Genomic DNA, 12,450 nt, shown 5'->3' on the forward strand with positions numbered 1-12,450 from the left:
GTAACTAAGCCCTGATTTTTCCTCTATTATTGCCTGATTTTCTTACATATGTTTTAAATTATAGTTTAGATGTTTATATATGCCCGAGAAAAGAAAAAGCGCTTAGCGTAATTTCACATGTACAACAAAAAACCGCAATTTTTCTAGTTTATAGACTCATATAAGATTTGTTTTACTAGTCGATACGAGCAGAGTTAGCTCTTATAACTTTAAGAAGCTGGGGGAAAGCAAGAGAAGAGGAAGGAGTAGAAGACAGAAAGAAAGAGACGGCGAGGGAGAACGAGGAGCAGCGGGCTCTTTATACCCGGGGCCAAGCGGCGAGAGGGCGTGTTGCCCGATCGGGCGGGGCTAAACCGGAAGAGGCAGCGCACCGGCATCTAGGACTACCTTTAAAACAATACCATCACTGACCGCCCCGGATCTTTAATCTCAAAAACCATAGATCCCCAAGATCCATGTCTTCTTTCTTGCGTATTTGAACTTGAAAATGAGTCGGCCGCCCGGTTAGGAAAGAATGCGAGTCTTTTCCGTTCCGAAATAACTCATCCTTTTGACTGAGATATGAAACCGGTAGATGGGATGGGATGGCATACCTGCGGAATCTCTTTACCTGCTACTTTTCTCCTCCCTCCTCTGACTTGTTGTTTCAACTTGGATTGATGTGATGTGATAATCATGATGGAGTTTACGGAGTACTTATTCACATCTTCTGTGTGGTGCTAACTAGTGGGCTATCCCCCCTCTACCTTCAGTAATACCAGAATAGAATGGAAAGTGAAGGTCGTTGATCATCTGGCTGACGCAGTGGAGACACTTAACCCAACACGTACTATAGTAGCACACGAGGGCGCCCTCTGTTGTGATGTTGAAGGCAATTCAGGGGAATGTCAAGGGTGTTCAATGTTTGTGGATGCAATGACCAATCTGTCTTATGAAGCAATCGTTCTATACATAGGCGTGAACCTGTGGTCGGTCCGCTCAATGTCTTCTATCTTTCAATTCTGGCTCTGGGACTCTAGAAAAGCAGGGCGAAACTGTATTTATTCTATTTTTGAACGCCTTTCGTCTTCGTCGCCGTCGCTGATCTCATGCACCCGCATATCCATCCCAACCCGGAATCTGCGATCTCTCCAGACGACCGTCACGCCGCCCCAGAAAGCCCAGGTCCAGATCGGTAGGGCGAGGGTTTCACGTGCAAGCCATGCGGCCAACCATTCGATAAAGGGGCGGCGGGAAAGTGTTTGAAGGGGGCGCGCAAAGAAAGGCACGTCATTGCTGTTATTGCTGAATTGGATGGTCTTGCCCGAGTGTAGGAGAAGGTAGACAGACCAGTCGACGAGGGCCCAGAGGGAGATGCTGATGAGCCAGAGGGTAGCAAAAGCGGTCCACGTTTGAGGAATGCCGACATTGTGTGTAAACCAATCCAAGGAAGTGGCCGCAAAGGCGCCATAAGCGGAGCAGAGGAAGCTCTCTGTCCCTGGCTCTACTAGCGTTGCGAGAGTGACGGTGAATTTGCGAACGCGTAGCCAGCGGACTCGGCGAGCGATGTAGGCGGCAAGGCTCATATTTGCGATGGGCTGGATGGCTAGGTCGCCAAAGAGGAGGGCGTGGTTACCGAGGTTCGGGTCGGAGGGGATGGTGCTGCGCCAGAGGAGGTCGCCGATCAGGTGGTCTTCACAGATGTTGTGGGAGAAGAAATCGATGCCTTCACCATTACCTGGACTAGAAGACATGGGGGTTTTTGAGGAAATATGTCTAGGAGAAGTTAAGTAGTTGAGATGCGATCGTCGAAACATATTTGACTTGCCGACGATGCAGGGTGCGACTGCTACTGTGTTGATGGCTGTGTAGAATTTTGCATGGGATGACGAGAGGAAGAGCTCTTCAAGGCGTCCTCCCCCTATTGACAGCCATGACCTGCACATTTTGGAGTCTCTTCTTGAGTGCGGCATTCCAAAGTCTTCATTCTCGAAGCCATTCGTCTCGCGTCCAGAGAGCTCACTATCCACGTCGACACAAATGGGGAGTTGGTGAACGAACTTGTATGACCTTGTAGAACCATTCCTAGAAAACCCACAGAGCTTGTCCACCATTCTTCCGCACGTGCCGCTAGCCACCCACACGTTACAGTCGATGATCCATACTATATCTCCTTTTGCTTCCCGGTAACCTCTGCTCATGTTACGGATCTTTGGATTGGGTCCGATACAGGCAGTTGCGGCACTCTGGTCGAGTAATGCTGGATCCCCATCTTCGACCAAAATTCTTGCGTCGAAAGCGGGGAAATCGCACAGCAGGCGTTCGAGAATCGGGAAGGCCGGGTCACCTCTTGAGGCGATACAGAAATGTATCGTCAATTTCTGACTAGGATAGTCCTGATGAAAGGTTGCTGCAAGACATTCGTACAAGGAAGGTTCCAGGCCCTTGATAGGTCGGATGATTGTGACATGCGGAGCATCAGAGGGGAAACACGAGGACGATCTCGATTTCTCAGGTATGTTTGAGTAGTTGCACACTCTGTGACGTGATCAGCCCCTTTCGAATCAAGCGGAGAACCACGAGAATCACAGTTGAATGTAGCCAAGCATGCAGACAGCCACTACAGCTATGTACCATGCCAGGCAAGCTCCGGCAACCATGTCAGGCCACATGAGGTGAACATGGTCATTGAGTAGAGTGACAAGTATCCGAAGTTCTGGAGAGAGCCATGAGAGGTTGAGCCGAAGGATCGACAACCAACTTCAGAACTTTGATGTTCAGAAGCAAAGCTATCAATTCTCCTGCTTCTCCTAGCCTCCTAATCCCCCCCGCCCCCTTGTTTTCATGCCGAGCAGATACAGCTAGCCAAACACCAAGTGACATCTTAGACCAGAAGAGAGGAGACATGTTGACCTTCAGGTTCCTGTGCAGAAGGGTCTCTTCGAGGTAGCCAAGCAGCTAGTCAAGAGAATGCAACCGGAATCAGGACTCAGGACTCAGGAATCAGGGAAGGGAATCAATCATCACGGCATGCACGGATTGAGCCGTGCTTCACAACGTCCAGCTAACCGCAGATAGAAAACTTCACCGTCCTACCAGTACTACCAAGCACGGCTCTGTCGATATAATTACAACATACTACTCAAGGTGTCCCAGACACCGGCAATAACTACGCCGGCGAGAAGGAGAAGAAGAATAATCATGGTGATGATGATGACGATGAAGACGACGACGACGACGACGACAGCAGCGGCGAACTAACATCCTGCCGCTTGTGGAACTATCATCAAGGTTGCAATCGTCCAGCCCGTCCTGTACAAGACGCTGTGGCGCCGCATGGGCGGCAGTGGAGGTAAATTACTGTTTCAACTCAAAGCCAAACGCCTTTTGACTTTTCTTTTCGACGCATTGTTGAACACTGGATGGTCTACTATTGACTTCCGAGCAGAAGGGGATCTCACAGGAGTGTTTGCCTCCAGCATTGCTCTACGTTGATTCTTTGCCGTTCAAGGATTATAGTCGGATTTGGGAGTTTGTGACTTACGTTATAGTCGCACCAAGTTGATGGCCATTTAAGGTTTTCTGCAGGTCCTTAGACATCATGTAAGTACTTTGTCCACGAACTCGGAACCGAAGGTCCAGCTAACCGTCGACCCAAGGGCTGCTATCGTGAGATGCTGCATCTCATCGAGCGATCATCACATTTACTGACGGAATTTTGAGCTGATGAGATGCTGAATACGAGTTCATGCTGTTTCAGCTCCACCCCCGCACGTATCATAATGCTGTGATGGCGCGAAGGAGGCATCAGGGGCTGTTTGCATGGCAATATCCATCTCCCTCTCGTCTTCATGCTATAGTTAGTCGTTGATTAGTATAATACTCGTCATACTGTCAAACAATTCAGTAAAACATAGGTAATAGCCCATGGCGGTCATGTTCTCTAAAAGTCAATTTTCCTTTGAAAAAAAAGAAGAATCGGTGATTATATTAAGGTATAAACACTCTATTGTACAATAAAGATCCGACCTTTTCTAGTCCAACATGAGCGAACTTTTCAGATTCACCTTGACCCGTCCCTCGGAGTTGGTGCCAGACCACATAATTGTGGGACCGGCTCTGGAGGGTAAAACACTTGCGGAAATATACAAAGAGTTAGGAGACGGGAGCGACTGCGTCGACTTTAATCAGGTGAGGTCCGAATTAAAATTCGGCGATAAGATCGGTTTGCTTGATGAACTCCTGCCGTCTCAGTCACCTTCGGGAGATGTGGTGAAAGATTCCGTATCTACGGTGTTCGAAGGACAGGATCTGGAAGAAATACTCGGACAAACGTGGCGCATCGACGAAGACCACTTGGATACGGCTCTTATTCGTCTGTATTTATTGGGAAGGGATCGACATGGAGCTGGACCCAGTATTACTCGTTATCGGCAACTGTATGATCTGGTAAGGCAGGAATTACTGAGTAGGCAGTCAACTCATCCACAGCCGGTGTTTTGTTTAAAGCACCTACTATTCCCCTTTTCCATGCCAATAACTCCCCATTCCGCTGGCGAGCAAAAATTCCACCAGAAGTCGACTGGCCAGTCAGAGACCAGAGACCTGTTGGAAGACTATACCGAGATCCTAAACGTTTTGACTTCGGACCGACTGCATGCATATTTGAATATTGAAGACGATGAACGGCATCCTTTGCGTCTGAGACAATCCTGGACAAGGTCTCTGACTCCATCTGCCAAGGGAAGATTGTCCAAAGACTTTCCAAGAGAAGACATTTCTGATTTCCAAGCCTTGCACCAAACTGCTGTGAGATTCGCCTCCAAGGAAGAGAGGGTCTTGAGGGGCTCATCTCCGCAACGAACGGTTCATACCTTGGGATCGATCGGGCTTGGAACAACCGGGAAACGGGAACTTCCCTGGCGTGTTGGGAAAGCCGAGCAAAGAGATGTGCTTCCATGGGTCCCAAGACCAGTTCCCAGCTCAATCAGGCCTTCGGGCGTTGGGGATCTCCTGGTCGTCCGGACTCATATACTTCGCTATGAAGGGGGTGAGATAGTCAATATACAAAACGTAATAAAGAATGAGCGCTTTCTTCGGGAGATCAAGAATTTGGACCGAACCGGAACGGCAGAGATGACTCCCAAGACCAAGGAAACGGAAGAGGAGCGCGAGTCTTCCTCGACAGAAAGATATTCCTTGAACAACGAGGCCAGCAACGTCATCAAAGAAGACTCAGCGTTCAAAGCCGGACTGCCAGTCAGCAGAAAGTACGGGCCAATCACGGAGGTCAAGGCAGACACTTCGGTTTCCGAATCGGGCAGCTCGGACGAAGCGATGAAGGTCGCGACCCAGTTTGCAAAGAACATCACCTCGCGAGCCGCATCGAAAGTGGTTCAGAAAAGCTTTCGATCGCAAGTACAAGAATTGCAAGAGAATTTCTGTCATGAATTCGATAACACTGGAGATGACGCCTCGAACATCAGCGGTATCTATCAATGGGTCAACAAGGTGAACCAATCCCAGATATACAACTACGGCACGCGACTGCTGTTTGATATCGTTGTTCCTGAGCCTGCAGCTTTCCTCGTGGATGCTCTAGCCGCCTCCCGCGAGATAGCCGCAAAACCTCCGGAATTTACAGCGTCGGCCCTGGACATAAATGAAGCCAACTATAGCTCACTCGCCGCCGATTATTGGGCGAGCGGCCATGTCTTTCGCTATCGAGGCAAAGGAGTGTCCCGGTCCGACCACCTTCCAAAAGGATGTGGAAATCCCCCCTGGATACGTCGCTTATTCGGCAACAGCCAATTTGAACCTTGCTTTCAGCTTCGAAAGAGACATCGAAAACATTCCTGTGTCTATCTCGATAGGAGAGATGACGCCGGGCGAAATGAAATTTGTCATTAAGGGGGAAGAGACTATGTGGGTGCAGCAGACACACGCGGTCTTCTCCTTGCCGTTTCCAAAGGACACGGTAGGTATAGCCGTTTCGTTGTGGTCCTCTCTAGGGTTTTCAGGCGCGGTCCGCATTAACTGCATCCGAAGTGCAGACGGTTTCCGCCAGTGGCAACAAGAGACGTACGATAGTCTGCTCAAAGCCTATATAAAGCGTGTCACCACGTACGAGCGTGCCGTTGCCGAAGCAGCCGTTGCGTCTCCTGGCACCCTTCCGGGGTCCAAACCAGATGGAGCCAAGCGGCTCATCCGCAATGAGCTGAAGAAAGCCTGTATCGCCATGCTGACATCGCAGAACTTCACGGTCTTCGACGGCCTCCAGACCGATACGGCGCATGGCGTTGTTGAGATCAACTTACGCAAGGCCGTCGCACAGGGACGGTACATTCAATTCTTCGAACAGGCATTCGAGTGGGACCAGCTGCAGTACGTTCTGTATCCATACTACTGGGCTCGTAAGTCGACGTGGAAGGAACGGCTCCTCCAAACTTCGACTGATCCGGACTTCGCGGACTTTGTGCAGGCCGGTGCGGCCAGAGTGCAATTTGGAACGACGCTGAATTTCGGAAACGACGTCCTGTATTTCTTACAGACCGGCCATATATGGCAGGGCGGGCCGGTCCCAACTCTGGCTAACAAAGATTACCTCCCCTTCATCAACGAATTGGCCAGGGCCCAGGAACAGACTGGAATAGAAGTTGCTAAGGGCGAACCTTGGGAGACGAGCGTTCCAACAGGATTGGTCAGGCTAAGAGATGAAGACGCTCAGTGGACATGGGAAGTGAATGGACCAAAATGGGAGAAGGACCCCTTGAGTGGCTACTGGAAGGAAGTGCATTAGCTGCTTACCTTCATGTGAGGTGTGGTTTGATGATTGCTTTGGTATCATGGTTTGGCAGATTGATTGGTTGAGTCGAGTATGGAGAGGAGAGAAGTTGCAAAAGAGCAACGGAAGCTAGTAATTTAACGAAACGCCAAGCAGAATCCGGACGTGACATTTGGAGTGTGCGCACGTAGCAGGGTACTAATGTGAACCGCCGAATATTTAGACTCTGCCCATGGAGTCGTGAGTCAAAAGTCCGCAATAGGCTACGAGTACGGAGTAACTGCCAGGAGACACAGCTAGCTCTTCCCACACTAACTAGTGTGGTCTCAGTAGGTGGAGCAGATTATTTATAGCTTCTGTGTAAGCAGTTTGTTAGTACATCCTTGCGCAGGAGATTCTCGGACACCAGAGCTAACATCCGAATATGCCCGGGTCTCTGGTTTCTTTTCAGCATCGTTGGGAGCGACCCTCTCTTTCTGGACTGAAACTAGCGTCCCTGGGAAGCTCTCCACTCTGTGCCGAGGGTTGATAAGGGAATGGAATGCGTTTGACATCTTTTGCCCGCGAACGAGTTCTCCAAGCTACTGGAGGTGATACGAACATTTGTCTATATCATCTTCGCCCTCTTTAAGATTCATCACTCCAAGCTGATTTTGAAGCGCCATTACACAGCATTCTAGCTTTCTGTAAAAATCAGAATCCGGCCGTCTCGCTCACTTGGATTGCAAAGCCTGCAGGTATGCGTGCCAAGTTGGGTCGGCTCTCTTGAAATTCGACGTGACACTTTCACGAGCGCTTCTAGCGTTGAACCGAATCGTGATGGCCACTTGGGCTGATTGAAGGCGTTGATGTTGTGGCCTTGCCAGGTTGATTTCAAAGCGAGATCCCTATGGAAGAACTGTCACCTTTGAACCAGATTTCTTGGCCTCGAACTCATGAATGCTAAACACTTTGTGCAATTTTTATTGGGATCTTCAAAGCAGGAGCCATCATAAACGTCTCAGTATCCCCCAAAATTGGAACTCAGGCAGGTGCAATACGTGCACGGGCGTTGAGAACAGGCAGAATCTCCAGAATTTCCAGAAATGGAATGACACGAATTTGGGAATAGGTGTGCTTCGATTGGAGCGATCAGATGGATGTAGAACTGTTCCAAAAGTATCCCTCATGAGCCCCGCGAGCTCACATGGACTAGCCGAAAGCATCCTATTTGTATTGATCGCGGCTGTGGTGCCCGTTTCACGACGAGACAGCTGCACGAGCCAAAAGGGGAGTGCAGCGAAATCACCACGCAGGGCGAGCAACTCCATGTGGCGCTCAAGTCACGCCAGGAATATCTGACTACACGAGACCCCGCTCTTGGGTCAACATACAAAATCCTATGGGACTGTCATGCGAAGATTTAGCATTCCCGAAAGCTTCATAGAGAGTCGAGGAGGTATTTACGTTGGCTGGATGGTGGATGGATGGGAAAAAACGTTCATCTGTCATACTAGACCATTATGCTGGCTTGCAGGGTCTTCAAGGATAGACCCTGCCCCGGTTCGAAGGATCATGAGGATGGTATGAACTTCTGCTATCTGAAAGGGAGGGATATCCGTCCTCTATACATGGAGATATTTTGATCAGTGCTCGAGAACGGCCCTTCCAGTTGAGGCCCAAGCTTTCTGTGTTATATAGGCCTCGGAGGGACATAAAGAATATATTCAAAGCCCTTGAGCAGCACAGGCTGTGCTTGATCCCTCCGCTATCAAGACGTTAAACATGCACGTTCAACCTCCACAGATACCCATCTTCAAGCACCCGCAGCAGTATATTCCATCCCATCTAATCCCTCAACCAAGCTCTCCTCCTCTCCTCCTTTTTCTCTCTTCTCTTATCCTTGAAAGCCTTCAACTCCTTCTTGGTCAACTTCTTACCACTCCGCTCTGCCTTCAGACTCTTCCCGTCATGACTGTTCGCCGCGGCATCGACATCAAAGTACGCGTTCATCTGCCTCTTGGATTTGTTGTCATCGTTGAAGTTTTCCGGTTGAAGGGTAGCGGACTGCCATTTCCCGGTAAAACGGTTAAAGGTGCCGGTTGCAGCGTAGGGGTCTGAGGGGTTAAGGGCGGTTGTGCCGGGGGGTGCGAGGTCAGCGGTGTGGATGTGGTTGGAGTTGGGGTCGGCGGGTTCGGGCCGGGGTTGGGCGTAGTCGGCGGTTGGGTCGTAATCGCCATGGATGGCGGGATCGTAGCCTCCAGCGGCTGGTTTTGAGGTTGTTGGGGGAGGGGAATCGGTGGCAATGGTTGCGGGAGGGAGTGCTATTCTATCGTAGTTGCCTACGCCGGGAGGCGCGGGTTCAGCGACCGCAGGCAGACGAGGATTCTCCCATTGAGAGATCTTGGTGAAGCGGTTATAGAAGTAGAAGGTCTGGGCCGCATCGTCCCAGACTGGATCCCAGCCATCATCTTGGAGCTGTGCAGGTGGCACCTCTTGCGGTAGAGGGGGTGGTTCTTCAGCCGGCAGTGGCGGTTCTGAATGGGCCTCAGCGTCCCCGGTCAATGACTTCTGACGCGACGTAGTATCACTGCCTTCGTGTGAAGCATGAGGGGAATCTCTGGTGGCCGGAGCTGTATTGCGCTCCGAGTCCTGCGCCTCCGGTGATGATTCCGTACTACAAGCCGACATAACGATTAGTACAAAGCATAGTGGCAAGCAGCAACGGGAAGTGTCGACACTACATCATCACGAATCGTTGGAACGATGGTTTTGGTTGGTTTCTGTCGTGTAACCATTTGTTGTCTGCGGTCTAATAAGGTCGCTGATCATGTTCATGTAGACGAAAGTCGAGGGTAAGGCTTACTAGTACTACTAGTTAGTAGTAGTACCAGGTATACCAGGCCAAGCATCGCTAGGCTTCAATTAGAATACCATGAAATCATTACAGAGCATTACCTCGATTAATACCAGGGATGGGAGAACTCTGGAGTCTCACGCCGACAACCAGAGAAGAGCACCTCGATCCCTTACATCGACCAATTGAATGAACAAGTACACTTGCCTTGACACCTTCCGTTACTTCAAGATATGTGACTGCCTGCAACAGAGCGACTCATTCCGCAACAAGGAAACAGCTTATCGAGAGAGAAACCACACAGCGAAATTGGGAGTGTCTTCCTTTCCTCATTTGCTACCCTAATAATGATGACATGATGCCTTACTTTGAACTTGTTGTTGTTAGAATCCCTGCGTATATGATACGTATCTGTTACGTACTAGCATGATGGTACAAGGGTCCCCGCATGCAAAACGCATGAAACGCTCTTGTAACTGTTACGCCCTGTTATTTATGGCAGTGAGCATTGCTATACGAATTGAACGCCAAATGCTGTTTCTGAGCTGTTACAGTAATGCGCTTCTATAGCTATTAGTATGAGCAAATACTCCTCTTGATAGGAGTAACTCAATCAAGTGAATTGGCACCTCCGTACGCTGTTTGCTACCATCCTCTAACAGTTGTAGCAATAGCACCACCAAATAGTTGCGCAAGTATAGGCGTGCCGCGTTTCCATAGCTCTTCTTGACAGTAATAGGCCATTTCCCTCGACACAGATGGTCCCATTCTCAAGTATCGATCGTGAACACTAACAAAAGTTGCTGAAAGTTTTGATCAAAAACATAGCTATAGCAGCTGTAAAAGATCATAGCCCCGGCAAGGTATCTCGCGTCTGCGTTCGAGACAAGATGGATACTGGCAGAGCAAATTATGGTGCATAGACAATGACTCCCGGTGCGAACCTAAAAGATTATAACCGACTCCTGCAAATGAGCCAGTGACCCTGTAGAGAACCGACTTTCTATTCATATAGCGAGATGCTCACCGGAAACAGGAGGTGCGAGGGGTGGACTGTGCTGGTGTTGGAAACGCTGCCTCCACCTTTGGGTATGATGAGCAAGAGGTTGAATGTTCCTGCATGAACTGCGCTTCGATAGCTTGATTCGAACAAGCGCCTGGGCCATGAGCACAACGGAAACCGTCCACGAGATGCGAGCCTGAGTGCTCAATCGAAACCAAGACCTCTCGAGTCTCTCTTATGCGACCATCGCCCATCCTCACCGGCTGCATGTAGTCGTCAAGGCCGCCGGAGTTCCGTGAAGGCGGTACTTCAGTTGACTCGACCTTCCCTGCTCTTCGACCCTGGAATGTGTCTAAATTTTTAGAGTCTCTGCGGCTGTTGGATGTTATCGTTGTCGTTGATGGGACTTGACTGCATGTACACGTTTGGTGGCCAAAGCGTAGGGTACCGTTCCTTTTGGGTGCCCCAGATGGCTCGTGCACCTCGGTCGCGGCGGATTTCGGTGATAATAATGATCTTTTGGAATTTCCATTTCGTTCGAGATCAATCAAAGTATTCGTCTCAATCTCGGAGTTCTTTCCCAGAGTACCGTTGGCGGTGGTGGCCCTGCGACCCCGCGTGGCAAAAGAAGTCATTGCAAAGGAGCTCGGTCCCTTCCTGTCGCCGGTATCGTGTCCTGAACCTCCCCCATAAGTTTTGCCAATGACGCCGCGCATACTTGAGTCAATGAAGCCGGATTCGAGTGATGCCAGGAAAGGGCGCAAACAGGGTATGCAGGCAGTAATGAGTGAAAGACATTGGACGACTTGTCTCCATATCTGGGGCGTGACGGCTTCCCAGCTGCGATCCGATGACTTGATGAATTCTGGAATTGACGCTAGAAGGAGGGCAGAGCACGTACACACTGCAAGACGACTGCCGAAGACACCAATAACAGTGAACCGTTGAGCGCGAGAAATCTGAACGTTCCACACAATGATTGTGGGCGTAACAATGATGACTATGTCGGACAAAATATCGACAGCTCCAATCGAGTAGTATAATCCTGCAATGTTCACCTCGCAAGTGGCCAGGTGAAGTTGCATCGAGTCCCAAGGCTGAGGGAGGGAGCATTGAAAGGCTAGCGAAAAAACAGAAGCAAGCATCCACATTGTGAGTATTGTGATGAAGCCGTAGCAGAAGTAGAGGATATTGTGGGATGGTGTAAGTCGCATAATGAAGACAACCAGTGAGACTTTGGCGAGATAGATCGTGACTAGGAAGAGCAGGTCGGAAGCATAATAAGCCTTAGCGAATATCTCATAAGAGTCGTAAGAGAGCGTGTGAATATGCCGTCCTAGCCCATTTGATGCCGAAACATGTATCGCTGCGGTCTGAGCAATACCAATTACCTGAGCGATCAGGTCAGCGTTGCTCAATCCATACAGCCGTCGTCCCGATTTCACCCTCCTACCATTGCAATTGCTATGATTATGTCGTCCGAACCATACACGCGAACAGGTATGAACCTAGTCATTAATCGAGTGAGAACGGATAATGAGAAGAAGCACATCATTATCCAGCCGGCAATGACGACATAGCCTCCATGGTCACTCTCCGTGATAGCGCCGTGTGGAGGCGAGAGATCGTAAATCGAAGGAGGATGGGATTCAGACAAGATAGGCGACGACATCTCTGACATTCAGTCGACATAGCAGCTCCTAAAGGAAACAGAGATCTCCAAGCGCGGGACGATAGGTCTTGTAGATGAGACCTCGGAGAGCTCAAGGGGATCTTCGTAGCCAGGTCGCTCAAACGCAAGGATTAAACAGTACTCAACTTTCATGCGACACAAGAGCTTTGTATCCT

The 12,450-nt window shown here is 49.8% G+C and overlaps 4 protein-coding genes across 4 annotated transcripts; 1 reads left to right on the top strand and 3 right to left on the bottom strand.

The window, feature by feature from the left end:
* Positions 1–1,040: 1,040 nt before the first annotated feature.
* On the bottom strand, positions 1,041–3,579 carry EPUS_06363 (uncharacterized protein; the record flags this gene model as incomplete). Its single annotated transcript, XM_007802035.1, has 2 exons — positions 1,041–2,517; positions 3,524–3,579. 2 exons carry the CDS (start codon positions 3,577–3,579, stop codon positions 1,041–1,043), a joined length of 1,533 nt encoding a protein of 510 aa, XP_007800226.1.
* A 444-nt stretch (positions 3,580–4,023) lies between these two features.
* On the top strand, positions 4,024–6,778 carry EPUS_06364 (uncharacterized protein; the record flags this gene model as incomplete). Its single annotated transcript, XM_007802036.1, has 2 exons — positions 4,024–5,691; positions 5,744–6,778. 2 exons carry the CDS (start codon positions 4,024–4,026, stop codon positions 6,776–6,778), a joined length of 2,703 nt encoding a protein of 900 aa, XP_007800227.1.
* A 1,812-nt stretch (positions 6,779–8,590) lies between these two features.
* EPUS_06365 (uncharacterized protein) lies at positions 8,591–9,433 on the bottom strand (the record flags this gene model as incomplete). Its single annotated transcript, XM_007802037.1, has 1 exon — positions 8,591–9,433. One exon carries the CDS (start codon positions 9,431–9,433, stop codon positions 8,591–8,593), a length of 843 nt encoding a protein of 280 aa, XP_007800228.1.
* Positions 9,434–10,622: 1,189 nt separating this feature from the next.
* Positions 10,623–12,274, bottom strand: EPUS_06366 (uncharacterized protein; the record flags this gene model as incomplete). Its single annotated transcript, XM_007802038.1, has 2 exons — positions 10,623–11,993; positions 12,056–12,274. The coding sequence occupies 2 exons, from the start codon at positions 12,272–12,274 to the stop codon at positions 10,623–10,625; spliced, it is 1,590 nt and encodes a 529-aa protein (XP_007800229.1).
* Between the last annotated feature and the right edge of the window lie 176 nt (positions 12,275–12,450).

Source organism: Endocarpon pusillum (genome assembly GCF_000464535.1).
Source record: "Endocarpon pusillum Z07020 unplaced genomic scaffold scaffold1466, whole genome shotgun sequence".
NCBI classification, from domain to species: Eukaryota; Fungi; Ascomycota; class Eurotiomycetes; order Verrucariales; family Verrucariaceae; genus Endocarpon; species Endocarpon pusillum.